At 52.3% G+C, this 23,460-nt stretch overlaps 9 protein-coding genes across 9 annotated transcripts; 4 read left to right on the forward strand and 5 right to left on the reverse strand.

Annotated features, from left to right (window-relative positions):
* Nucleotides 1–1,188: 1,188 nt before the first annotated feature.
* On the forward strand, nucleotides 1,189–4,194 carry CkaCkLH20_13137 (LysM domain-containing protein; the record flags this gene model as incomplete). Its single annotated transcript, XM_038895848.1, has 2 exons — nucleotides 1,189–1,687; nucleotides 3,866–4,194. The coding sequence occupies 2 exons, from the start codon at nucleotides 1,189–1,191 to the stop codon at nucleotides 4,192–4,194; spliced, it is 828 nt and encodes a 275-aa protein (XP_038738829.1).
* A 2,089-nt stretch (nucleotides 4,195–6,283) lies between these two features.
* CkaCkLH20_13138 (uncharacterized protein) lies at nucleotides 6,284–7,205 on the forward strand (the record flags this gene model as incomplete). Its single annotated transcript, XM_038895849.1, has 2 exons — nucleotides 6,284–7,064; nucleotides 7,120–7,205. 2 exons carry the CDS (start codon nucleotides 6,284–6,286, stop codon nucleotides 7,203–7,205), a joined length of 867 nt encoding a protein of 288 aa, XP_038738830.1.
* Nucleotides 7,206–8,251: 1,046 nt separating this feature from the next.
* Nucleotides 8,252–10,100, reverse strand: CkaCkLH20_13139 (monooxygenase; the record flags this gene model as incomplete). Its single annotated transcript, XM_038895850.1, has 2 exons — nucleotides 8,252–9,812; nucleotides 9,868–10,100. The coding sequence occupies 2 exons, from the start codon at nucleotides 10,098–10,100 to the stop codon at nucleotides 8,252–8,254; spliced, it is 1,794 nt and encodes a 597-aa protein (XP_038738831.1).
* A 1,534-nt stretch (nucleotides 10,101–11,634) lies between these two features.
* CkaCkLH20_13140 (4-coumarate- ligase) lies at nucleotides 11,635–13,472 on the reverse strand (the record flags this gene model as incomplete). Its single annotated transcript, XM_038895851.1, has 4 exons — nucleotides 11,635–11,887; nucleotides 11,942–12,045; nucleotides 12,106–13,106; nucleotides 13,157–13,472. 4 exons carry the CDS (start codon nucleotides 13,470–13,472, stop codon nucleotides 11,635–11,637), a joined length of 1,674 nt encoding a protein of 557 aa, XP_038738832.1.
* A 502-nt stretch (nucleotides 13,473–13,974) lies between these two features.
* Nucleotides 13,975–15,026, forward strand: CkaCkLH20_13141 (uncharacterized protein; the record flags this gene model as incomplete). Its single annotated transcript, XM_038895852.1, has 4 exons — nucleotides 13,975–14,399; nucleotides 14,458–14,599; nucleotides 14,661–14,878; nucleotides 14,960–15,026. The coding sequence occupies 4 exons, from the start codon at nucleotides 13,975–13,977 to the stop codon at nucleotides 15,024–15,026; spliced, it is 852 nt and encodes a 283-aa protein (XP_038738833.1).
* Nucleotides 15,027–15,467: 441 nt separating this feature from the next.
* CkaCkLH20_13142 (putative aldehyde dehydrogenase) lies at nucleotides 15,468–17,109 on the reverse strand (the record flags this gene model as incomplete). Its single annotated transcript, XM_038895853.1, has 3 exons — nucleotides 15,468–15,830; nucleotides 15,898–16,944; nucleotides 17,002–17,109. The coding sequence occupies 3 exons, from the start codon at nucleotides 17,107–17,109 to the stop codon at nucleotides 15,468–15,470; spliced, it is 1,518 nt and encodes a 505-aa protein (XP_038738834.1).
* A 986-nt stretch (nucleotides 17,110–18,095) lies between these two features.
* Nucleotides 18,096–19,199, forward strand: CkaCkLH20_13143 (alcohol dehydrogenase GroES-like domain-containing protein; the record flags this gene model as incomplete). Its single annotated transcript, XM_038895854.1, has 2 exons — nucleotides 18,096–18,152; nucleotides 18,204–19,199. The coding sequence occupies 2 exons, from the start codon at nucleotides 18,096–18,098 to the stop codon at nucleotides 19,197–19,199; spliced, it is 1,053 nt and encodes a 350-aa protein (XP_038738835.1).
* Nucleotides 19,200–19,311: 112 nt separating this feature from the next.
* CkaCkLH20_13144 (acyl-CoA dehydrogenase) lies at nucleotides 19,312–20,742 on the reverse strand (the record flags this gene model as incomplete). The annotated part of the gene is made up of 2 exons (XM_038895855.1): nucleotides 19,312–20,328; nucleotides 20,392–20,742. The coding sequence occupies 2 exons, from the start codon at nucleotides 20,740–20,742 to the stop codon at nucleotides 19,312–19,314; spliced, it is 1,368 nt and encodes a 455-aa protein (XP_038738836.1).
* Nucleotides 20,743–21,344: 602 nt separating this feature from the next.
* On the reverse strand, nucleotides 21,345–22,628 carry CkaCkLH20_13145 (sirq protein; the record flags this gene model as incomplete). The annotated part of the gene is made up of 3 exons (XM_038895856.1): nucleotides 21,345–22,243; nucleotides 22,295–22,555; nucleotides 22,601–22,628. 3 exons carry the CDS (start codon nucleotides 22,626–22,628, stop codon nucleotides 21,345–21,347), a joined length of 1,188 nt encoding a protein of 395 aa, XP_038738837.1.
* Nucleotides 22,629–23,460: the final 832 nt, after the last annotated feature.

A 23,460-nucleotide genomic window follows, 5' to 3' on the forward strand; every position in this document is an offset into this window, starting at 1 on the left:
CTTATTTAAAGTATTATAAATATAGTTAATAATAAATAATAAAACTATAATAGCTTTATTAAATAGTAATAATAATAATAATAAATAAAGAGTTTTCTATAAATAATCTTAAAAAGCTTAATATTAATAATATAATAATATAATAATATAGTAAGGTATTAGCTTAATAGCTTTAAAGCTACTTATCTAATAAATAGCTAAAAAGAGTAGCTTAAAGGAAGAGTATTAAAGTATTAAATATATAGTAAAAAATTTATTATTATTATTATTATTATAATAAGGAAAATTAAAGTATAAAGTAATAAACTAATAGCTAAAATAGAAGCTTAAGCTTATATATAGGGTCTATAAGTTATATAGCTAAATAGCTATTAGTTAGTTAGTAGGTTAAGCTAAACCTAAAGTAAGTTAAATATATAGTTTAAATTATAATATAGTACCTAAAGGCCTTCTTATAGCTTATATTACTATACCTACCTTTAGGGTTCTCTTATTAAACTATTATATTAACTATAATATAGAAAATCTTTATAATATATTATAGTTTTAACTTAAAAGTAATATATATATATATTAATAAGTTAAATATATTAATAAGTTAAATATATTTAATCTATTAAATAGAAAACTATTTATTAACTAAACTTAAGTATAGCGTTTTAAAAAAAGATTAAATAAAATTAAAGCTATAAGTATCTTTTATAAATTATAGAAACTATAGTATACTAGCTATTTATTAAGTACTCTATAAGAATACTTAAGAGTACTTAAGGACTATTCTACTCTATAGATTACTTTCTTTAATAGAAACTAGTTTATATATAAGCCTTTTTAAAATATATAGGTTTAATAACTAGACTATATATATTATATAAAATTATAACTATAACCTAGTTTTATATTTATCTATTTTACTTATATTCTATTATAATTATTACTATCTTATTTCTTTTAATACTAAGGCGTATAAGAAAGGGGGGGGGGGGGGTAGTAGCGAGAAGAGGGTAGCCTAACTTATAACGTAGGTATAGTGCTAAGCACTGCCCCTGGCCTAACTGATGTTGCGTCTCACGCGATCTGCCCCGTTACAATCTCGTCTCACAACGCGCTCCTTTGTTGCAACGGCCACAGTACCTTACTTCCCAAAACATTTCACTTTCGATCTCAAGACAACTGACCGATTCGACGATGTCCCGGTTCTCGCGCTACGATGCGGACGACGAACGGCTACCCGAGGGTATGCAGAGAGTAGGGTACGACGCCGACACCCAGACATACACATACCGCGACTCGGATGGTAGCTATTGGGAGGGCGCTCCGGGCAACGAATTCGGGCATTTGATGCAAGTCTCGAGCGGCGGCGGCGGCGGTTCATCGGCGCCTGCGATGGAGTCTGCACCCCGACGTGTGCTGTGGGAGGAGGAGAGGAGGAATTGGCGACAAGGGTGGCAGCCACTGCTCAACTTCTTCCTCATCATTGGGCTGTTCCTGATGTTGCTTACGTGGTGGCTCTATCGAACGCCCACAGAGGAGCTCGCTCAGTGCGACGAACAGGCAGTGCCGTACAAGATTCACAAGGGCGATACATGCTGGGCCATCGCAGAGGAGCACAAAATGAGCGTGGAGGATCTGGTCAAAGCAAACGACGGGCTTAACTGTGATAAGCTGAGGATTGGAGGCTCAATCTGTTTGCCTTCGGTCAACTAGATGGCGTGCCTCTCGCGGGCAGTTACTGGGTGGAGAGAGATGTATCCTCAGTGAATTCGAATGGATTGTATCTCGAAGAAGGTCGTAGGAGGCGGAGCGGGAACAAAAGACACCTGATGGAAGTCACTTTGCTATGTATCGCGATCTGGTGATGGTGATGGTGATGGTGTCACATCTGGATTGATGAGTCCGATCAAGTTGGAGGTCACGTCACGTGTTCAAGGCATTCCGAATCGTGACCCAAGTCTTTTTTGGTGGTAAGCGTAAGCCTAGCTGAAGGAGGGCGGGGGTTCCGGCCGTGCCGCTTGACCCCATCTGGGACGATCCAACAGACGTGGAGCTACGTTTCCGGATGTACGAATACCGCCGCAAACCCGGGCTAAATCGTTATATGGCATCATGTCGCTTGGGGCATGACTAATCAGGATAAACAGTGGGTTTTATAATGAGTATCTATATAGTAAAGCATACCCGGGCTAAACCCGGATTACATTTCCACGAGTTAGGTTGGTTGGTTACTTGTCTATTCGTACCTACCCTCCTTACTTTCGGCCAGTGGTGTTTTGGCGGTTAAGCATTCTGGTTCAGCGTGGCTGTCTTGTTCGCCAACCCCGTGGACCTAGTCATTTTCTCGTCAATACTTCTTTCGAACAATAGAAGATGACCGGTCCGAACTGGTAGAAAGCACGTCGAATTTCTGCCGTGATGTTGGAGTACCTACCTTACCTACCTTACCTATCGTACGGATATACTCTCACAGCGATTGATGCTTGGTTCCTGTTGAGATAGGTGTATCCGTCCGTAGGTACCTACCTACCACCTAAGGAGGCGGGTTTGGCTTTAGTGGACCCTTCCCGGCTGTGCGATGCGGGCGCGGGTATCGGGACCACTGGGGGGCGCGCCGGGGGCCCTGTGCGCCTCGGACGGCTAGCGCTGTTTTCCCCGGAATTACAGCGTCTGGGGAAGTGGGTTCAGGGCGGGCCCCCCATCACCAGTCCGCCAATCGCCACACAGTCGCCGTGTCCAGGGCAGTGTCTCCCGTCTGCCCCGTCTGCCCCGCCTGCCCTGGGCGTTGACCGGTGGCAGGCAGCTCACCGTAGCACATCTCACCGACACGTCTCCAGGTTTGTTGTTGCTAAACACCGTTTGCAGCGTCTGCTGAGTCGTCGTTTTGCCTTATCCACGGGTGTCTTGTGCCGATGTGTGCTGTGCTTGCCGGCTGGTAAACATGGCATAACCCTGACGGTTCGTGCGGGGTGGCCTCATGCTCAAGTGTCTGCATAACTCACAACTCTATCAGCACGCGCTGAAGTTCAGGGTTCCATCCCTTTCATCAAAACAAACCAGTCAGTTCTTCGCTCCTGCTGTCAACGAGAACAGCTTGACTCGGACTCGATCGAGGGTCTGCCAACATGATCAGACTTGACGGTCTAGGGATGGCATGTTTTTCGAACCACTGCCGTCAAAGGCAAGCCGATTAACGCTGCTGAACACTTTTCCAACCATGCCATGCTTGCGTCACTGATCTGCCCATCCTACAGTTCGTAGCGTTGCACCAGGCGTTTGGCCTACCTCGCTGCATAAGACGCCAGGAGAGGCGGGCAAACAGAAGCAAATTGGGGTCTGTCGCCCGTGTTTCTGCCTCGCTTTGCCTCCCACCTTGATCCCTCTCCCCTTGCCTGGCTTTGGGCTGCGACGTATGGCTGGCCGGTCCGCGTGATGATCTGTCTTACCCCGCACGCTCAAGATGGATGGATGTCGAGGCGCTGCCCCTGATCCTGAGATCCCTTTAAGACGGCGCCGTCTGCTCCTGTACACGTCCGGAATAGACCGTGGGTACTCTTCTCTCAACACATCAAATCACAGCGTCCTTTACCCAGAAGTCACCCAAGCGATCCAGCCATCAAAAAAGAGAGTCCGCAACTCGACTACCTCAATCAACTTGATTCATCGCTCCCATCCTACTTTGGCACGCTTACCATCGATTCCTTCTGCCAAACGTTTCACGAAAAGGTACGAATTACTTGGCTCTTTGTCGTCCAACCTTTCCCCCCCACCCTTTGCCGTCCCCTCCATCGGCATGACCTACAATCGTCACATCGCAAGCTGCGCATGGCAGCTCTTCTTGACTTGTCACTAATCATCGTCTCTTGGCTAGACATCATCATGGCCCCTCGTATCCCCGCCGCCAGGTCTACAGAGACTCTCTGCTACGGCGTTGCTACTGTCGGCGCTTTCTTGCCCATCTACCTCATGCTACCCGGTGCTGAGCAGCGTCTCGCCATGCAGACGACAAAATGGGCGCCACGCTGGGAGCGCAACGTTTCCTACTTCACCCCAGCCGCAGAGAGGGGCATCAAGCGTGTCGAGCCCCCGGTCTCCCGCATGGTGAAGCGTATCGATGACAGGCTACCCCTCGAGAGGATGGCCAAGGGCATCGACAGGCGTATCAAGAACGGAATTGAGCGCTTCAACAACACTAAGTAATGACGTTCACTTGGTGTGTGCGGGGAGACAGAGATGCGACGCCCTCATCAAGCAGTTTCTGGATAGCTATGGGCGGAGGATGACGAACGAGAGGTATTGATACCATGTCGGGCCCTAGAGATATAGAGGATGCATTAGATATCTCATAGACGAAACAGTAACGAAAGAAACAAAGCAAAACAAGTACAACCTCGTACAGCATGCCCGCGGAACCAAACTGTTCGTAAAAACCCTACAAAGTTGTCTTGGCCACACCTTTACCGCCCTGAGGGCCCGGAGTTTCAGCAACGGATCGTGGGCATGGATACTTGCATTTGGTTGCTACCTCAATCTGCAGATGATCAGGCCATGATCAATTACTTGAGCGAACAATGTCTCACGCATGCAAGCGGGGTTTCCCTTGATCCCCAATTCTTTTTCCCTCCACCGCCGTCATGCTCGGCGTCCACTACAACTCTGCGGTCGGCACCGTGAAGCAAGCAACGCAAACATGGGGTTTGCCATGCCCCATCGAGTCCTGGATAATAACGCAAGCGCTGAAGCGAGTTGCCATCGACTTCGAGTGGCCTCATTCTCAGCTCAATCGCATGCATCCAGCTCGATCGGCACTGCAACTCTTCTTCTAAATCCCATCTGCAGCGCGTTGCGAGATGACCGAGTTGACGCGATCTCGTTCCATCCGCCTCCCTCTCTTTCTTTTCACACGGCCGCCTGGCATGCGATAACACACCGAACTTGCAGCCAAAATCTTGCCTCAACGCTCGATTGCGATACGACGAAAGCACAATTTCGGTATTGGACAAGTAGAAGATGCAAAGGCCGATCGAGGAAGCGAACCGCCCTCGCCAGCGCCAGCCAGTAGCTTCACGCAACGCGTATCATCAGTATGCAGTCTCTCCACTGGGGGAGACTTCCGTCGATTGAAGACTTCCAGACTTGATCACTTTGTCACGGGAACAGATCTCGCCATCTTGGAAATCGAATCCCCTGAGATCGCCTGGGGATACCGTCATCCTGAAGAGCATACCAGAACCACTGAGAGCCACTTGGACGTCTCTCGAGTAGGGGTATTTGCATACCGGACTGGTTCAGACGACGTGACGACATGTTGGACAGATATCGGCCCACGAAGTTCTTTAGTCGTAAGGTTTTCGGAGCCCATTGTAATGGCTGGCATCTTAGGCTGCGGCGTTGCGGTTCCCGACAGCAGCTCTCTGACGTATAAAAGCTCTCCAAGGGACCGCCTCTCCATAGCAATCGTCGTTTTCCGTCACTTGGTAGCTGGGCGGTCCTAGATGATGTTGACGACTTGACAGGTCACCGACTTCGGCGTGTGCTGCGTCCTCGACAGCCGGCGGAGGTCCACGACTAAAAAACAGACTTGATACGTCATTGCTGTGAGATGAAGGCTCGAAACGTCTTCTCCTAGAAGGTTCAGGAAACCATGTCATCTTCTGCCACCTCTGCCACCTCGGGATAATTGAAGTTTTGCTGGATGCCAGGCGCGCACGTAGTTGCGGCTGAGCGTCTTGGGCTCACTTGAGCGAATTGAAGCTGCCTCTGGTAGTATAGACTGAACGTTCTTCTCGAAAAAAGCACGAAAATTCGAACGTGTTCCAAGAATCAAGTTTGGCGTGTGTATAATTGATGTGTATTTGTGAGACCGAGTGGTGTTGAGATTGAGGCTTTTGCTGTGGAAGCTGTTGGCCGAAAATGTGTGTCGTGAGACCACCTGGGTCCAACTGTCAGCCAGTACGCAGCGTCCACCAAGGCAGCTTTCGGCAGCTGGCACGTGTTGCAGCGACGATAATTTCCAACGCATGAACCGTCACGACGCGAACGCGCCATCGCCCAAACCGAAGTCGCATTCGACGCCCATAATATGTTGATCTGTTGACAGCGGAGACAATATTGCCAGCACGGCATCCCTGCTCAGTCATCCGTAAAGGGCGATATGACTCTTCCTTCTGCTCTGCGAAAAACCGATCAGGAGCCATTTTTTCGAACTTCACCTTCTGCGGTTGTTGATTGATACATCGCTTGCCGAACCTCGACGTCCTCCAGCAGCCGATTCATCCACCATTCGATCATGGCCTCGATTCCCCTCACTCGAGCTCTTACGAGCACCACCTGGCGGACCGTAGTAGCGAAGCCGTCCGCAGCCTTGCGTCCCGCGGGGCTGTTCGCTCGTCGATGCTATGCGACTCGCGCAAACACGTCAGCAACGTCTACGGCCACGACCTCGACTTCGACCACTACCGCCCCGAAAGCAGCCACTGTAGTTGCCGCGGCCAAGAAAAATACAAAAACGACCAAGAAGAGTGTCAGCACTGCGGCCACTGCGGCCACTGCGGCTCAGAAGGCCGCAAATACGACTGCTGCTGCCGCTGCCTCCAAGACAACTGCCGCTGCCACCAAAGCCGCCACAGATACAGCAAAGGCAACGAAGCCGGCGAAGAAGGCCACAACTGCTGCCGCAGCCGCGAAGTCCACGGCCAAGGCTGCAACGACTACGTCCGTCGCTGTGCCCAAGAAGACAACGACTGTGAAGACGACCGTCTCGACGAAGACTGCTGCTGCGACTCCCGTTTCTGCACCACTGGCAAAGGCCCCCACGCCTCCCGCTCCGCCTCCGGCGTCCGCAACAACCGCAAAGTCCACCACAAAACCCGGGCCGGAGGCCCCCAAGACCTCCGCCACAATTGCACCTACACGACCCGTCGCTCCTCAGACCCCTATGGCTTCCCCCACGCCGAAACCCAACAGCAAGGAGTATCGCAAGGCCTACAATACGGCAGCGAGGAAGTGGACGGCAACCATGGTCGCCATGCCTATCCTTCTCGTTACCTCATATTTCCTCTTTGATAGATGTAAGTATTGCTATCCCATCGTCCAGCTGGCCATTGTCATCTAACGTATCTCCAGTGGCTCTTGGAAACCAACCTAAAGCCATGCCTGATTTCGAAAGCAAAAAGGAAAACACGGAAGACGCGCAAGCCCACATCGCCTAGAACCTGACTTAATTGTAATGAACTTGATGAGTACCCACAAATACTTCACCTCTCCGACCAGACGTCGTCGTGCCTCGCCCTTGTTTCATTGCTACTTGTAAACGGGCGTCTTCATCCATCTGTGTTTCTCGCGACCAGCAGCACACCGGTTGCGAGAGATGTGCCGTTCAGACAGACCCGGCCTTTCTTTTCCATTCCCTCGAGTTCTCGGCTCTGGGCAGATATACTCTCACACTCGTGGCGGGAGTTTTTGCTACCCTGCTTACCATGAATGGTTACGTGCCATAAAGACAGCCAGTCCAACGAGGGCAACCAGTAAGGCGCTTCCCACCACGATGCCAACAGTCGCGCCAACTCCGATGGATCCTGTGTTCGGTGTGCTCCTCACTTCTGCTGCAACATGAGCTTCAAGTAAGGTCCACACTAAGACTAACGACCACATTGAACTCGCCATATCTACTTCGCTGCGCTTCTCAGAGTTGTTGACGCGGACGGAGAAGTAGGTTCGTGATGACTGCAGGTTCCATGGCAGTTGGCGAAGCTCAGGCTTCTCTCCCCTCATCAGCCGGGCTTTTTGTATCATCTTTGGCAACACTTCCAGGCAATTCACTGGCGGGGTGTTCGCTGATTCACATTCTATAGCTCGACTTGAAGCTGGCGAGAGGCCGAAGGCTGAGGGAACGCGAGATCAAAGAAACCTAGATTGTTGTGTCTGGACTACTTAAGCAGTTCCAGAACGATGCCTGACACATACGACCATACCCACTGGAGAACTCGGGATCCCGTCCGCTCTCCCATAGATAAGCCAGTGAGGGCCGGATTAGTAGTTGGGTCGGTGACGACCAGCGAATACCTGGTGTTATATGTCTTTTTGCTTTTTTTCAACTCATTTCCGCACACATTGCGCATTTACCTCGCTCGTAGTGGCTGTAGGTCAAAAGACGGGCTGCAATTCTGCTACAGGCTATCTAAAGGTTATGCTTTTCCATTTGTCATTACTGGAGTATGACTGTTCCCACCGTCATCTTAGCATCTTTGCTATTTCACTAAAGGCGAGCCATTTCCTTGCTCGGCTCTTGTTGCTCGTCTTCGGGTTTTCCGCTAAATGAGACCAGACTTCTACCCTTGATGGTACCGCTCTTGGTCAACAATTTCCGCTTCCCGCCGGTTGTCAGAGGCGGATCGTCATCCTTCTCTCTGATGTAATACGCCCAGTCGGCAGTGTCATCGAGCTCCGTCTGAGAGTACCCGTTGCCGAGCCAAGCGAAGCGGTTGCCGGCATACTTGACCTCGAGATCGTCGAAACGCACATTTTTGATGGCTTCAATGTAGTGCAGCGTCGACCCGGGCCACAGCGCAACGACAGGCCCGTCAGCCCGCGGCTTATACCAAGATCGGCACGGATCCGCCCACACTGTTTTGTTCATGAACCACTCCTTGAACTCGACAAAGTCTCGGACCGCCTCTTCCTTGGCCGCGAACTCGACAATATTGTTGGTTTGGTATCGGTCGATGACCTTGAGCATCCAATCGGCCTGCGCTTCGATGGCGGAGAGCACAGGGCCGTTGCCGATGGGACAGTTGGGACCGAGCATGTGGAAGTAGTTGGGGAAGCCGGCCGCCGCCATGCCGAGATACGACTCCGGGTTGACGGCCCACTTGTCCTGGAGGTTCTCGCCGGACGGTGCGACGACGGGGAAGCGCGGTTTGAAGGATGTGTCGAAGCCGGTAGCACAGATGAGGATGTCGACGGGGTATTCCCGACCGTCATCACTGACACAACCTGTTTCGGTCACCGCGGTGATCTCGCCGTAGACCACCTCGACGTTGGGCTTGGTTAGTGACTCGAGATAGTTCACGCCAGGGGTAAGGCGGCGACAGCCCACGCTCCACTCAGGGATGAGCTTATCCTCAAGATAGGGGTTGTTGAGCTTCTCCTTCATCTGCTGAAGCATGTAGGCGTGGGTATCCTCGTTAATCTTGTTGTTCTTTAGAAAGATGCCGAACTGGCCGTTGAGGCCGGATTCGACGTTTTTTCGATACTCGTTGAGAGCACCGGGCTTCTCACGGAACTCCCTTTTCTCCTCCTCGCTGAATTGGTGTTGCTCGAGTCCCTGGACAGGAGACACCCACGTCGGTTCACGGATAAAGGTCGTCACCTTCTTGCACTTGTCGCGAATTGCTGGGAGAACTTGAATACCCGAAGATCCGTTGCCGATGAGGCCGACATGCTTGCCTTTGAGGGTGACGGTGTCGTCCCAGTTAGCTGTGTGGAGGAGTGTGCCCTTGTATCTTTCTAGCCCTGGAATGGCTGGCCACTTCCAATTATTGAGAATTCCGCCGGCGTTGACGAGGATATCGGCATGGTCAACGATGGTGTTGCCCGTTTGGATGTCTTTGACATGGACGTCGTAGCCACCATCCTTTGGATTCCAGTATGCGCCAACTACCTGGTGCTGGAGCTTGATGTATTGAAAGAGCGAGTACTTCCTGGCGAAATTCTCGAAATACTCTCGGATTTCCGGCGCTGGGGGGTAAACTGCCGACCATTCCAGCTTGGGCTCGAAACTCCAGGTGTAGTTGTGCGATGGGACGTCACAGGCGCAGCTGGGGGAGATCGAGTGTCAGCATGGGCGGGAAAAGGTTAGTTTAGTCTCCATACCCTGGATATCTGTTCTCGAACCAAGTCCCGCTGACTGCTTCGTTCTTCTCGTAGCACACGAGAGAGTAGTTGTTGAAGTGCTTCTGCATCTTGTACGCCATCAGCAACCCAGAGGCGCCGGCGCCCACGCAAACCACCCGGACATGACGCTCGCTATGGATGGGTGCTGATAATCGCCTGGTCGCATCTCGATCTCCGGACTGCGCCGTCTCGGGGAGTAAAAGATCTCCCATGATAAGACTGGTGAGGAACTACTCGACCAAGAGATACAAACTCAGAAAACAAATAGGTATTAGGGCGACCCACGATGCAGAGGATTTCGAGAGAAAACTCTAGCAGATCGGAACATGGTATAAGTAAGGGCAAGGGGCCAGCTAGAAGGGCGATGATGTAGACGAGTTGCGAAGTTCGGCATCCCATATCCCAACTTGACAACTGTCGATTGCACAACCTTTTCCGAGAGAGAGCTCCGGTGAGGTGGTATCCGGTAGAGTCCCATTTTGCTCGGCCAGATCAGTTACGTGGGCGCAACACCAAGCGGCCGAGGAGGGAATGGGGCAGAATCCACACGGCGTTCTCAAACAGACAGAGATGGTCCACTTGAGCTGGGGGGTACCAAGCGGCCTGGGAGACTGCCGAGTGTATAGTATGCCGCAGGTGTGCGGGTTTACTTGGGCGTGTGATTGGCGTGAGTAGCAAAATGGATTGCCGCTGCCAGCAATGCCATCAACGATGGCTATCTCGAGTCAGGAGATCTTGCCAAGAGGAAGAAATCCGGTCAGGCAGGGAATTCTCTCTGACTCGGGAATGGCCAGACTTGGAACGAAACTCAGTCATGTTTGAGACGATGGCAACGCCCGGGCCAAGATTCCAGCAAACCGGATGATGATTCCAAGGCTTAATCAAGGATGTTCCGACTCCCGAGCCTCTTCCCCACCACAGTGGTTCGAACAACCTATCGAAGAGGCTGCAAGACCGATTTCTGTAGGTCTAAGGCATGGGTAGCTCTTCCAAGAGGCATAGACCAAACGTTCCTCGGCAGTTGCCAAAGGGCGTGGTCGTAGTGATGATGCCGGGGAACATGAATGGAGCGTTGAGCTCACAACCGTGGTATTCTGTGACGATCTCGGGTGCAAGGAAGCATCCCCGGTCTTAATTTCCGGTCATAGATTCCTCAGTTTTGCAAGAGTGTTGTCAAAGACGATGGCAAGGTTGTGCGGAGCCGAGCGAGCGGGGGCGGGCAGACTTTGGGGTAACGGACGAGCAGAAAGAATGGGAGCGAGCCGGGAAACATCAACCGGCGGAGCTCGGGCCAAGATCGAGAAACGATGCAGATCCGACGTGGTAATGAACTTCATACTGATCCATTGGTACGTCTTCCCTTTAGTCATGGGCTCGGACGGGGTTCCTTCGGGCCCTGATTGAGAACGTTGTACTTCGTACTATGAACGGTCCGTAGTCCTGGTTGAAGGATGAGTTGACGAGAAGCTTCCCAAAAAGAGACATCTGTTCGTAACGATCTTCGTGACGATTGCCATTGGGCCATGACTGTGTACAGTCCCAGATTCTACTACCGATCAGCAGGTTGGTACGTTGGAAAGCTAGTCTCCCACCCACTGCAAGTTTACCCCCCCAGCACACTGTGGTCGAGTGTCGAGTTCAAGATGTGAAAAACGATTGGCAAAGCTCTCTACCTCGGGTTACACAACCAACCTGAATTGTACTCTACTGACATTGGTCTGTCTTCCCTGCACATAGACATGCTCTTCAAAGTCTTGCCTTTGTGCTCTTGGCATCTACCAGCGCCGCGGCATCCCTCTTCGACCACTCCCTCATTGTCTTTCTCTGGATTTTGCCGCTCGCAAGCTTCGGTACCTCGCCGACAAATACGACACCACCTGCAAGCCACTTGTGCTTCGCAACTCGCGGTTTGATCCACTCCTGTATGTCCTCGGGCGTGACCTTCCCCCTGCTTACGTCCTGAATTGCTACGTACGCTCTGGGCCACTCATTGCCGTCTCTGAAATGTATCAGTATCTTTGCTGTTAGTCTGGGAGTACATGTTGCGACTAACAAGATGATTCCGACCACTGCCGCATCTGCCACGTGCTCGTTCTCGAGGAGGACTGCCTCCAGCTCAGCCGGGGCAACCTGTAGCGCGTTGACCTTGATGAGCTCCTGGACGGCGAGTCAGTTTCGTAATCAAGACACACAGCTGCAAATGACAGTGTTACTCACCTTCTTGCGATCGACAATCCAAAAGAAACCCTCATCGTTGCAGATGGCGATGTCTCCGGTCTTGAGCCAGCCGTCCTGATCAAGCGCCTCCTTGGTGGCCGCCTCGTTCCGCCAGTACCCTAGGCAAATGTTTGGGCCGCGTACGCATAGTTCCCCAGCCTGACCAAAACCCACCTCCTTGCCCTCATCGTCAACCAGTTTGCAGTCGCAATTCGGGTCAAGCCTGCCGACACTGCCTGTGTCATCCTTGATACCACCAGGCATGTGGATAGCACCGCATGTGACTTCTGTCATACCCCACCCCTGATTGATCTGGAAATTGAACCTTTGCTGGCACTCGTTTTGAAGCTCTCGTGACAGAGGAGCAGCGCCGCAGAGCACCTCTTTGACGCTGGATAGATCGTATCGGGCAGTTTCGGGTCTTTTAGAGAGCATTACGAGAATTGGTGGCGCCACTTGCAGACTCGTTATTCTGTACTTGCCGATCGCGAAGAGAAAGTCTTCGTATCGGAACTCCTTCATAATGTATATGGGAACCTTCAGCTTGATCGCCATGAGAATGGTGTAGAGCTGACCGTAGGCATGATAAAGGGGTAGGAACCCGATCCATCTCTCTTGTGGCCGGGACTCAAAGGCATAGGGTCTATCTGCGTATCGCATGAAAATAGTCTGCTCCACATTGGCAATCAGGTTGTGATGCGACACGCAGACCCCCTTGGGAAGACCGGTCGTGCCGGAGCTGTAGTTGATCGTTGCCACAGTAGAGGTCGACTCTTCAGCACTCAACTCGGGCCATCGGTATGAGTCTGCTTCAGCTGGGGTTCCGATCATGTGTCTCCAGTCGGGAATGCCATGCCTGGCACCATTTTCAGTATCGGAGAACTGGAAAATGCGGTTTTTGGGGATGCCGGCCTTGGAAGCTGCTTCCAGAACCTGTTCGAGATTGTTAGGATGAGCCAGTATGACTTTGGCGGCGGTGTTGGTCATCTGGTGAGTAAGCTCTGAAGAACATCAGCTCGGGTTCAGGGGGTTCTCTCGTGTAAGTCTTTACCTGGAACCGTGTAGGCCGGATTGGCACCGCTGAATATGCATCCAACAGCTACGATGCCAAGATACGCAGCGGGCACGTAGATCTGGTTTGGTGTGCAAATCATGACAACCTCGCCACGCTGGAGGCCCAGATTGTGAAGGCCAAAAGACAGCCGCTTCACCCATTGTGCCATTTGCCTAGGTGACAAGCTGACTCCCTCATCTTTGCAGTCGATCCAAAGGGGCTCCTCTGAAAGCGTCTCATCTCTGGGAAACAAGTACGAGAGCAGGTTTGTCCTGGGTATGTCCAGTGACGGATAAGGAGATGTTATCACCATGTTGGTGTGTTCGCAAACTCGACAGTAGACGGATCGACGAGGGGAGAAGTGAGCAACAGAGTATGATGCGGTGACTGCGAGTTGATGGTGACTGAGAAGACTTTGGCTTTCGAATGTGTAAAACAGTAGTCATCTGCTTGATGAGAAGAAATATACATAAGTCAAGACATTAGAGAGCCGCCACCGCGAGCGAAACGATAGATACCATTTGGCCGTCTCTTCCCTCGGATCGTCTCGGTAGGGGGCCGCTGCGGGGTAGAGGAGTTGGGGAATCTGGGGTAGCTACCCCGAGTTCCCGCTGCGAGTTGCCCGTCCCGACCGATGAAACCGGCGCGACCGACAATTTTACCACGGAAAAGAACCGGCAAGCCGAAGCAAAGTGCTTTGAGAGCTCTCCTCACTTGAAGGCCTCCCAGCTGATGCGTTCTTCGCTGACAACACTTGTTCACATGCCCGACAAGTTTCCCTACCATACCACTCTCAATTCTATGCTCGTGGCATCATGTCTGACCTCAAAAACTTCGGTTCCGCGTTTTCCCTCGAAGGCAAAACGGCGTTGGTGACAGGAGGTTCTCGTGGCCTCGGCCTGCACATGGCCACGGCGTTCCTACTCGCAGGCTGCTCGCAGGTCATCATCACGGCTCGAAAGCGCGGCGGTGACCAAGGCATCGACCAGGCGGTCGACAAACTGAACAAACTCCGAGGAAGCCGGGGGAAAGCCATCGGAATAGCGGCGAATGTCGCTGATTCGCAGGACATCATTCGTCTGATTGGAGAGATCAAGGCGATCGTTGGCGAGAAGGGCCTGCACATTCTGGTGTGCAATGCTGGAGCGGCTTGGGGATCCAAGTTCGAAGATGCTCCCCCCAGCAGCTCGGTCAAGATCCTGGATCTAAACGTGAGAGGAGTATTCGAGCTGGTACAAAAGTAAGCGTGAGAGATAGTCATGACTTGGTCGCGCGTCCGTTTGCTAAGAACGCCATAGGTCTCTGCCATTGCTGGAAATGGCAGCTTCGAAAGAAGACCCGGCTCGTCTGCTTATCGTCAGTTCAACGGCGGGTACCAACGTGCCGCACGTAGGCGAACACGGTACCATCATGTACTCGACATCCAAGGCGGCTGCGAACGTGAGTTGTGATTGTGCTGCGCTGCATGCGACCTGTCTGGTAACTAAATCGATGCTTACAGCACTTGGGGCGCAATTTCGCGGTTGAGCTCGGCCCTAGGAACATTACGTCCAACATCATCGCGCCGGGCTTCTTCCCTTCAAAGTTGGCCCAAGGCCTCATCAGCAATCTGGGCGGTGTTGAGGAGTTGAGCAGGGACAATCCCTTGGGGAGACTGGGTGAGCCCGATGACATTGCCGGTGTCGCCGTCTTCCTCTGCTCTCCTGCCGGGAAGTATGTGTAAGTGATCATTCGAGCCCTGTGCTGATGGTCGGTCGGTTCAGTGAGTGCCCCTGTGATCTCAAAGCTGACGCGAAACAGAAACGGCGTAGACATTTCGGTCGACGGAGGCGCGCGGCTGGCTGCTGGGAGGTTATCGAGACTTTGAGTGGAATAAGATCAATTCGAACTGTTGTATCTCTCGTTCTGGTCTTCAATTGAGCCTCGGCCGATTCAATCAGGTCGAGGTTGACAAAATGAGGTGTTTGACAGTGCCAACAAGCGCGGGAGTCACAATAGCCGGGAATTAATGAGAGGGAGAAGAAAAGAGAGAGAGAAAAAATAAATAAAGATTCAATTCTTGAATACAAGCTCAACGATACAAAGCGTTAGTGCGTTCTGTGATATCTGCAGCTTTTTCGGCGTGACGCGCTAACATTTGTGATCCGTGAGCATGTATCTGATTTCTGATTATCACTGGACTAAGGTACCTTACTACCTTATCTCACTGCATCCCTGTGGCCCCGTCTCCTCCATCTCTTCCTCCTCGCCCTTCCCTCATCAAACTGCCCTCTCTCCAAATGCCGCCATCATCGAATGCATCGTCAACTCAGTACGTCAAGTTCACCATGACCGTCTTGGGCTCTGTAAAGGCTCGCAGCGAGTGGATGGCGTTCTCTCGGCCCTGACCACTCTGCTTGCTGCCGCCAAACGGCGCCGTCAGGAATGCGAGACTGACGCAGTTGATGCCAACCATGCCACTCTCGAACTCGGATGCTATCCTCAAGGCCTTGTTGATATCCTGGGTGAAAACACCGGCCATGAGCCCGTACTCAGTATCGTTTGCTTTGGCAATGATGTCTTCCTCCGAATCGAACTTATGGATCACTGCGACCGGCCCGAAGATTTCCTGCTTGTTGATCTCGGCATCTTCCTTCCCACCCTCGAAAACCGTCGGCTGCACAAAGTAGCCCTGCACTGGTGGTCAGAACATCTTGCTTCAAGCTGGATCCCGACAACTTTCACAACGGGATGCTTACCTTCTCGCCCACGCGACCTCCTCCGATCAACAACGTTCCCTGCCCTTGCTGGCCTCGCTCGATGAAGCCGCGCACTCGCTCGAATTGGGCCTTGTCCACCAACGGCCCGATGGTCGTCTCTGCCGAGTCGGGGTCGCCAACGCCCTTGATCTTGTCCTCCATCGCCTTCTTATAGCCGGCCAAGAACTCGTCGTAGATGGCTGACTCGACGTACACCCGGCTGGCCGCAAAGCACACCTGTCCCGTGTTTGCCGTGATGGCGTTTGCGCACCAGGTGATGGCATTCTGCATGTTGCAGTCCTTGAAGACGACCGCCGGAGACTTGCCGCCCAGCTCGAGCGTGACGCGCTTCAGGTTGCTATTGGCGGCCAACTTCATGATGGTTCGACCCGTCATCGTCGAGCCAGTGAAACTGACCTTGCGCACCTTCATGTGGCTAGCGAAGAGGGCGCCGGTGCTGCCGTCTCCCGCCACAATCTGGAAAACACCCGGTGGGAATCCGGCCTCCTTGATGAGGGTGCCCAGCGCCAGCGCAGCAAATGGCGTCTTCTCAGACGGCTTCAAGATGAAGCAGTTTCCAGTCGCAAGCGCAGGACCGGCTTTCATGCCAATGTTGCCGATGGGTCCGTTCCAGGGAATGATGCCACAAGTGACGCCAAGTGGTTCGTTGCGTACAATCTTCAGGAACCCATCCTCCTGCGGATACGTCTCTCCCGCGAACTTGTCGGTCCAACCGCCAAAGTACTTGAAGCACTCAACGGCGAGGTTGAGTTCAAACGTCCCGAAAGACTCAAAGGGGGCACCGAGCGTCAACCTGTTCAGCTCTGCCAGTGCCTTTCCATGCTGCTCGAGTAAATCGGCGAATCTGAACAGCATATCACGTCGCTCGTTGGGTGGCGTCTTCTTCCATTTGGGAAAGGCGGCCTCGGCGGCCGCCACTGCGGCATCGACGTCTTCCTCCCCACCCAAAGCGACGTCGTTGGCGACGGGCGATTCGTCTTTCGGGTTGAAAAGCTCTAGCTTCTTGCTGTTTTTCGAGTCGACATACTATCCGCGTCTCAGTTAGGGGCCATGCATGCGCTATGGGACAACCGTCTCTCTGACCTCGTTATTGATGAACTGCTGCTTTGGCAGGTTGTTCTTGTTCCAAGGGAAGTCCAACTTGTGGCCATTGGCCGCGTCCTTGTTTGAAGAAACCCCGGGAAAAGACATGATGCAGGTATGTTCTAAAAGCGTATTGCAGTAGTAAGCTGGAGGCGCCTATCGGTCATCCACCAAAACGAAGCAACATACGAGGGGAATATCTGAAGAGCAAACCACTGGTGGTGCCGGATGTCTTTCGAGGCTTGTATTGACGCAATGCAGTCGAGTGTTTCGCTGAACGGCGCAACGGCGCAACTGGTTGATAGATGTATTGTGTCATTTGCTTCATCCGTCACTCATTTCCTGAACCCTCGGTTGCATTATCTGTGAGGGGTTTGTCTTTTCCAGCGTAAGACAAATGGCTTCCGGCTGCATGTTGGAACTTGGCGCAGCTCGACAATGCATTTGTCAAGCATTACCGGTTCCACGTAGGTCGCGGCAGACGTCACAAGGCAAACAAACATTGACCAACAATTGTCTAACACCACCTACGAGGAGTATAACTCCACGCATCGTGAGGTGGCTAATGATATCCCGCCGAGTCAGGAAACCGAGAGAGGTCTGTCTATCTGACTCAGAGTCCGGGGCCCGTGAAGCTCCCGTGTCGATCAAGCGATACCCCGCATTGGCTTCCGGAAAGGTGGGGTGAGTCCATGCATGTGTGATTGTGATGGAGGGGCGTGTATCCCGACTTCGACATGGTGGAGGGGGTATAGAGAGGCTGGTTCACTGGCAATATGTGCGGCAGAATTCCATGCCTCCAACGTCAGCACTCAAAGACAGCGACCGACGGGTTGATCAGGCTGAGATGTTCCGGTCAAAGGGTGTTATCGTCTTCCAATTGGGCCCAACTTGTTTGAGATGGGAGGCAACAACACGTTGGCCGAGTACTCGCTGGGCGTGGGCGCGGGCGCTTGAACGAGCATATGAAGATGAGCGCCTGAGACTAGAACGTCCAGCCCCTGCTGGTCTTCAATCAGTCCAAGGCCTCGGAAGCTGCCCTGGTTTTGTCTGCCTAGGAAACCCTACCTGAAGGAATTGCCCATCTTACCACCATGGGCTCCAACCAACCGCAACCTCCCAAGACCATGAAGGCGGGACAGTGGGATCCCGTAAGTATCACATAGGATCTTTCACTGGCCACTAGCTAATTCGCCATGCAGAAACTTCGAAAAGTCGTTGTGAATGAAGTTCCAGTTCCGGAGCCTGGCGAGAATGAGTTTCTCGTCAAGATGAGGTCGGCGTCTTTATGCCATTCCGACATGTTGGCCATCCACCAGGCCGAGCAGACTGTGACACTCGGTCATGAAGGTGTTGGCCATGTAGTGTCGATGCATCCTTCGGCTAAGGGGAAAGGCTTCCAATATGGCGATGCTGTTGGCTTTCTCTACATCAGAGGATGTTGCTTCACATGCCCCGGATGCCAGGTACACAACCTCCACTGCGAGACGGGCAAGCAACTCCTTCAAGGTTTCGTCGTCGATGGCTTCTTCGCCGAATACGCGCTCGTGGACTACCACAATGCTGTCGTTCTCGATGAGAATAAGTGGAACATGGATGCAGCTTCGGCCGTCTTCTGCGCGGGGATCACTGCGTTCCACTCCGTCGACAGCTGCGAGCTTTCACCGGGCGACTGGTTCGGCGTCGTTGGCTGCGGAGGACTAGGTCAGCTTGCGACTCAATACGCCAAAGCCATGGGGATGAGGGTCGTTGGCATTGACGTCGCCGACGCGAATCTCGAGGAGACCAAAAAGCAAGGTGCCGACGCCGTCTATAACTCAATGTCCAATCCCAACTGGGCACAAGACATCAAGAAGCTGACAGGAGGCGGCGTTCAAGCCGTCGCCGTCTACACAAATGCACCGCCCGCTTTCGCCTCGGCTCCATCCTGCTTGGCGTTAGGAGGTACGCTTATGATCATTGGGGTTTCTAAAGACCCCATCAAGATTGACGGGATGGATCTCCTACTGGGAAGATACAAGATCAAGGCCGACAGTACTAGCACTCCTCAGCGGATGCACAAGGCTGTCGAGTTTACAGCTGAACACGGAATCATGCCCGTAGTAGAGATACGGGATAGTCTGGACGACTTAGCTGCCATGGTTGATGATATGGAGCGAGGAAAAGTAACCAAGAGGCAAGGTATTGCCTTCAAGTAGCAACAACTTTATTCTGTAGGGATTATGCACACGTTGTTCTCTCGTTGCTCCATTGCAGTTCAACTCTTTCCCCTGTGACGCAGAACAGAATGCGAGAGCTCTTCGAGCAGGCCTAGTCGTAAGATACATACATCTCCCCATGCTGCTTTGCAAACGTTTTGTATCTTTCCTGATAGACCTGGTGTCTCTTAATAATATCCACCGCCTTCTTCATCTCTTCTCGTCCGACTTGATGCCTATGCGCCGCGTCTGGCCCGTCCGCCACCCGCACAAACCGAGCATATGTCCACATTTCGGGAAGGGGGGTGTGCTGCGTGAGGCCTTGGCCGCCGAACATCTGCATGCACTCATCAATGATTTTGGTGGCTAGGATAGGCACAAGTATTTTGCTTTGGGCGATGGCTCGCTTGCCGGCCTTGTTCCCCAAGAGATCCATGGTGTCGGCGGCGTTGAGAACGACCAGGCGCGCCGAGTCCAGTTCGAGGCGCATCTGCGCCACGCGCTCGATGTTGGAGTCGAACTCTCCGATCAGCTTGCCGCGTGGCTTCTTTCGAGCGTCGTTGCAACGAATGAGAGCTAGCTCGTAGGCACGCTCACACTGCCCGATGAGTCGCATGCAATGATGGATGCGACCTGGTCCAAGACGGCCCTGAGCGATCTCGAAAGCGCGTCCTTCTCCCAGGATGATGTTTTCTGCTGGCACGCGGACGTTTTCGTACAAGTATTCTCCGTGACCCTCCGGTGCGTGGTCATATCCCATGATAGTGAGGTTTCGAACCTGGGAGATGCCCGGAGTGTCGCAAGGAACGATGATCATGGAATGCCGAGACCACTTATCGGAGTTGTCAGGGTCGGTGCAGCCCATCAAGATGTAAAAAGACAGCTCCTTGTTCCACAGACAGTTCCCGTAGAGCTTTCTGCCGTTGATGACGTATGAGTCGCCGTCGCGCTTGATGCGAATGCCGATCTGAGTGGCATCCGAGCTGGCGACATCAGGTTCAGTCATGGAGTATGCAGAGGCAGCCAAGCCGTCGAGTAGAGGCTGAAGCCACTTTGTCTTTTGGGCTTCATTACAATACTTGGCCAAAAGTTCGATGTTTCCTGTCTCGGGAGCGTGGCAATTCATGGTCTAGCAAAAATCAGCTTAGGTTTCAGCACCAACAACATTGAACTGACGAGCGAGGAATCATACCTGAGCGGCCCAGTAACAGCGACCCATAATCTCTGCGCAGCAAGAGTACTCGAGATTGGTCAATCCAGGGCTTTCTTTGAAGTGGTTTGGTAAGAAAAGATTGAACAGGCCACGCTCCTTGGCCTTGGCTCGCAATTCGTGCATCAAGGGAGGCGTCGTCCAGCGGCGACCTTGAAGCTGAGCCTTGAATATCTCCTCCCTTGGAATGCACTCATCTTCGACCCAGTCATGAACGGCCTGAATCTTTTCGACGGCCAATGGTGAGAGTTTCGCCTTCACCCATGGGGGTAGGTGGGCGAAGGCCGGGCCTTGCAAGGCAGGGTTGTTCATGAGGTTGTTGTTGGGTGACATGATGCTCAACGTCTTGGGTCTAACTTGGGTACGAATAACCTAGCGTGGCATTGATTGACTCGAAGAAGTGGTGAGTCAAAAGAGGCTCGAGGCGCTTGTCTGAACGGACGTAGACTTCAGTTCAGCTGGTGACGGAAGTCATGTTCCCTCGGCGCCCTCAACCGCGGTACAGAACATTCGGCAAGATCATCCCACCTCGCTCTTTTCCTAGTAATTTTTAGTCGCTAATGATTCACCGAGGCGCTGCAGTGTCAGCTTCAGCTTACCCAGAACCCCCAGTCTCGTTTCGGGGTGTTTCTCGACCTCGGTCGCCTGCGGTTCTCCAACATATTGCCATGGGTGCGGGGTTCACGCGGGGTAGCAACATGAATGCAATCAGTGCAGACCGTCAGATCTTTTCGGGATCTCTGGTGAAAGACATGTAAGTCTCAGCTTTGCAATCTTATGGAGTCTCACTTAGAATGGCCACGAATTGTTAACAACAACAGCAAGGTAGCTGCATAAGAAAGTACGTATGAAACTTGGAGTCGCTCATACCCATTCGTGATCCCTCGACTCTCTCCACTTGATAGTTTATCCGCATCTTGCAAGTCCCCCAGTGACTAATGGATGATTCTGGCCTCTTTGAACCTGTCCAGAGTCGTATACCAGGACTGCCTTGTATCAATCTCCTCCTTTTTCGGACCCCACATCTCATGACATTTCGAAACGTCGAGATGTCGGTCAAAGTTGAGCATGGACATGATGAAGCCAGCGAAGCCTTCGAAGCTTCGATTGTTGGCGACACGACCGGTTACAAGCCCGTGTTTCTTTTCCAGCTCTTTCCATTCGTCGAAGTGTTCCGACAGATACTGCACAGGTTGAGGTGCCTGTCCCTGTGCAGGAGGTCCTGTCCCCTCGAGACCGAAATACTCGCAGATGACTGGCCATTTTCTACTCCAGGACGAAGGCTGCGAGTTGTCTGCGACGTTGTATCGCTGTTCGGATGTTTGTTCTGGGTGAAGAGACGCATAGATGCACACTTTGGCGATAATGTCTTGGTTACACTCGCTGCTCAGGTTGTTCCAGGACTTTTCGGTGCCTGGAAATGGGCATTCGGCCCCCTTCTCGTGTAACTCCGCATACAACGAAAGGTATGTGCCAATGGTTTGCGCCAAGCAATAGATGTTGTTGTTAGGGACGAAACCGATGATATTGTCAGGTATGATCTCACACCAGCTCCAGTTCTTCCCCTTTGCCATTTGCGACAACATGTCGGTCTGGTCATAGTAGAACATCTGGGAAGCAAAAGGCTCCGGTATCCGCGGCAAGGACTCACGAAGTGGCAAGTCCTGTGAAAAGGGAAACTGATCGAGCAGATGAACACCGTAGGCTTTGGTTCCGGTCGGCAGGACGACAAATTCGAGGCTCGAGGAGAGGTTTTCGACGGCGCTTATAGCTCTTCTGAGAAGTTCCTTGTTGATACGACATTCTTTTGCCGGGTCGGTGTCCATGATGTATGCTTAATTGGTCAGCAAAGGAACGACAGAACCGCGGGTTGATGTATGCATACCGAAGAAGTAGACATGACTGATCTGGCTGATGTTCTTCACTTTATCTCTAAGATCCGCCTCCAGGCCTTCCTGGCCTCTTGAGGTCAAGATGTCAATACCACTTGCGACGTGGAGTTGTGGGGTTTCAGTGCGTGGCCACTGAGCTGCCTCCTTTGCCAAGGGTCGATTCGTCAGAGCCGTAACGGAGGTGAATGTACTCTCAGTCGGATAACCACCAAGAATGGCGTTTGTAATGGACCATCCCGTAATACCGCTAGCACCTACGTTCAGTCAGCGTGAGTCCTTTGTTTTTGAGCGAGACGGACCATAAATGAGAGCGTGGCGTTCGCTCATCTTGCCAAAGCTCTTATTGGGGTAACACCTTGAGATGTGCTGGAGTCAAATTCGGACCTCAAGTTTCGGGACCGGGTAGTATTGGGGATTCTGACCCAAACCAGGGCCTCGGAGAAGGTGGGCGGTATTCTTAAATGGTGTGCTGTCCGGAACGTGTCGTCTTAGCCAGGCGTATATCAAATCGCAGTGAGGTCCGTCACTTTCACTCAGATATGACTTCGAAAACAACCAACTCTGGCCGGTAAATCAGCCCGATGTATCTTCAAGGAAGCCAATGAACCCTCATTCAAGACCCTCATCTGTACTACGTCGATCTGCCGGTAAGCGTTGGCTACTCAAATCCTGGCTTCTACGACAGGGCTAGGTTTCGCTGCTGGTTGCCAGTCGTATGATCAACGCGTCCACGCCCAAGGTGAGTATTGTAAGGCCTCACATCGACCATTGAGGTGTTCCCCGCAGGTGCGTGGCACACAATATTCCCTGAAAACGTTGCGCCGACCCTGTGGAGAATGCCCCGGGCCTGCTCCCCGGAGCTGGACCCACTACCCCCGATTCAGTACGTATCGTGGTATGGAGAGGCCGGCCTGCGCCCCGGAAAATCTTACCCAGCCCGCTTGAGACCACCCAACATGACCCGAAATCTACCAAGCAGAACACAGTCGAGTGTCTCTGAGGTTGGTTGGCTTACTAGCTTTTCCCCTTAGTCTTCGTTTTGACGAGTACCAGCGGACTCCATAACAACGAGTCCGGCTCTTTTCCCCATTAGGCACCGGGATACTCATCCGCGACCATGGAGTCGGACCTCCTCCGAGGGTTGAGGATGTAGATTGAC

The sequence above is a fragment of the Colletotrichum karsti genome (genome assembly GCF_011947395.1).
Source record: "Colletotrichum karsti strain CkLH20 chromosome Unknown Scaffold74, whole genome shotgun sequence".
NCBI classification, from domain to species: domain Eukaryota; kingdom Fungi; phylum Ascomycota; class Sordariomycetes; order Glomerellales; family Glomerellaceae; genus Colletotrichum; species Colletotrichum karsti.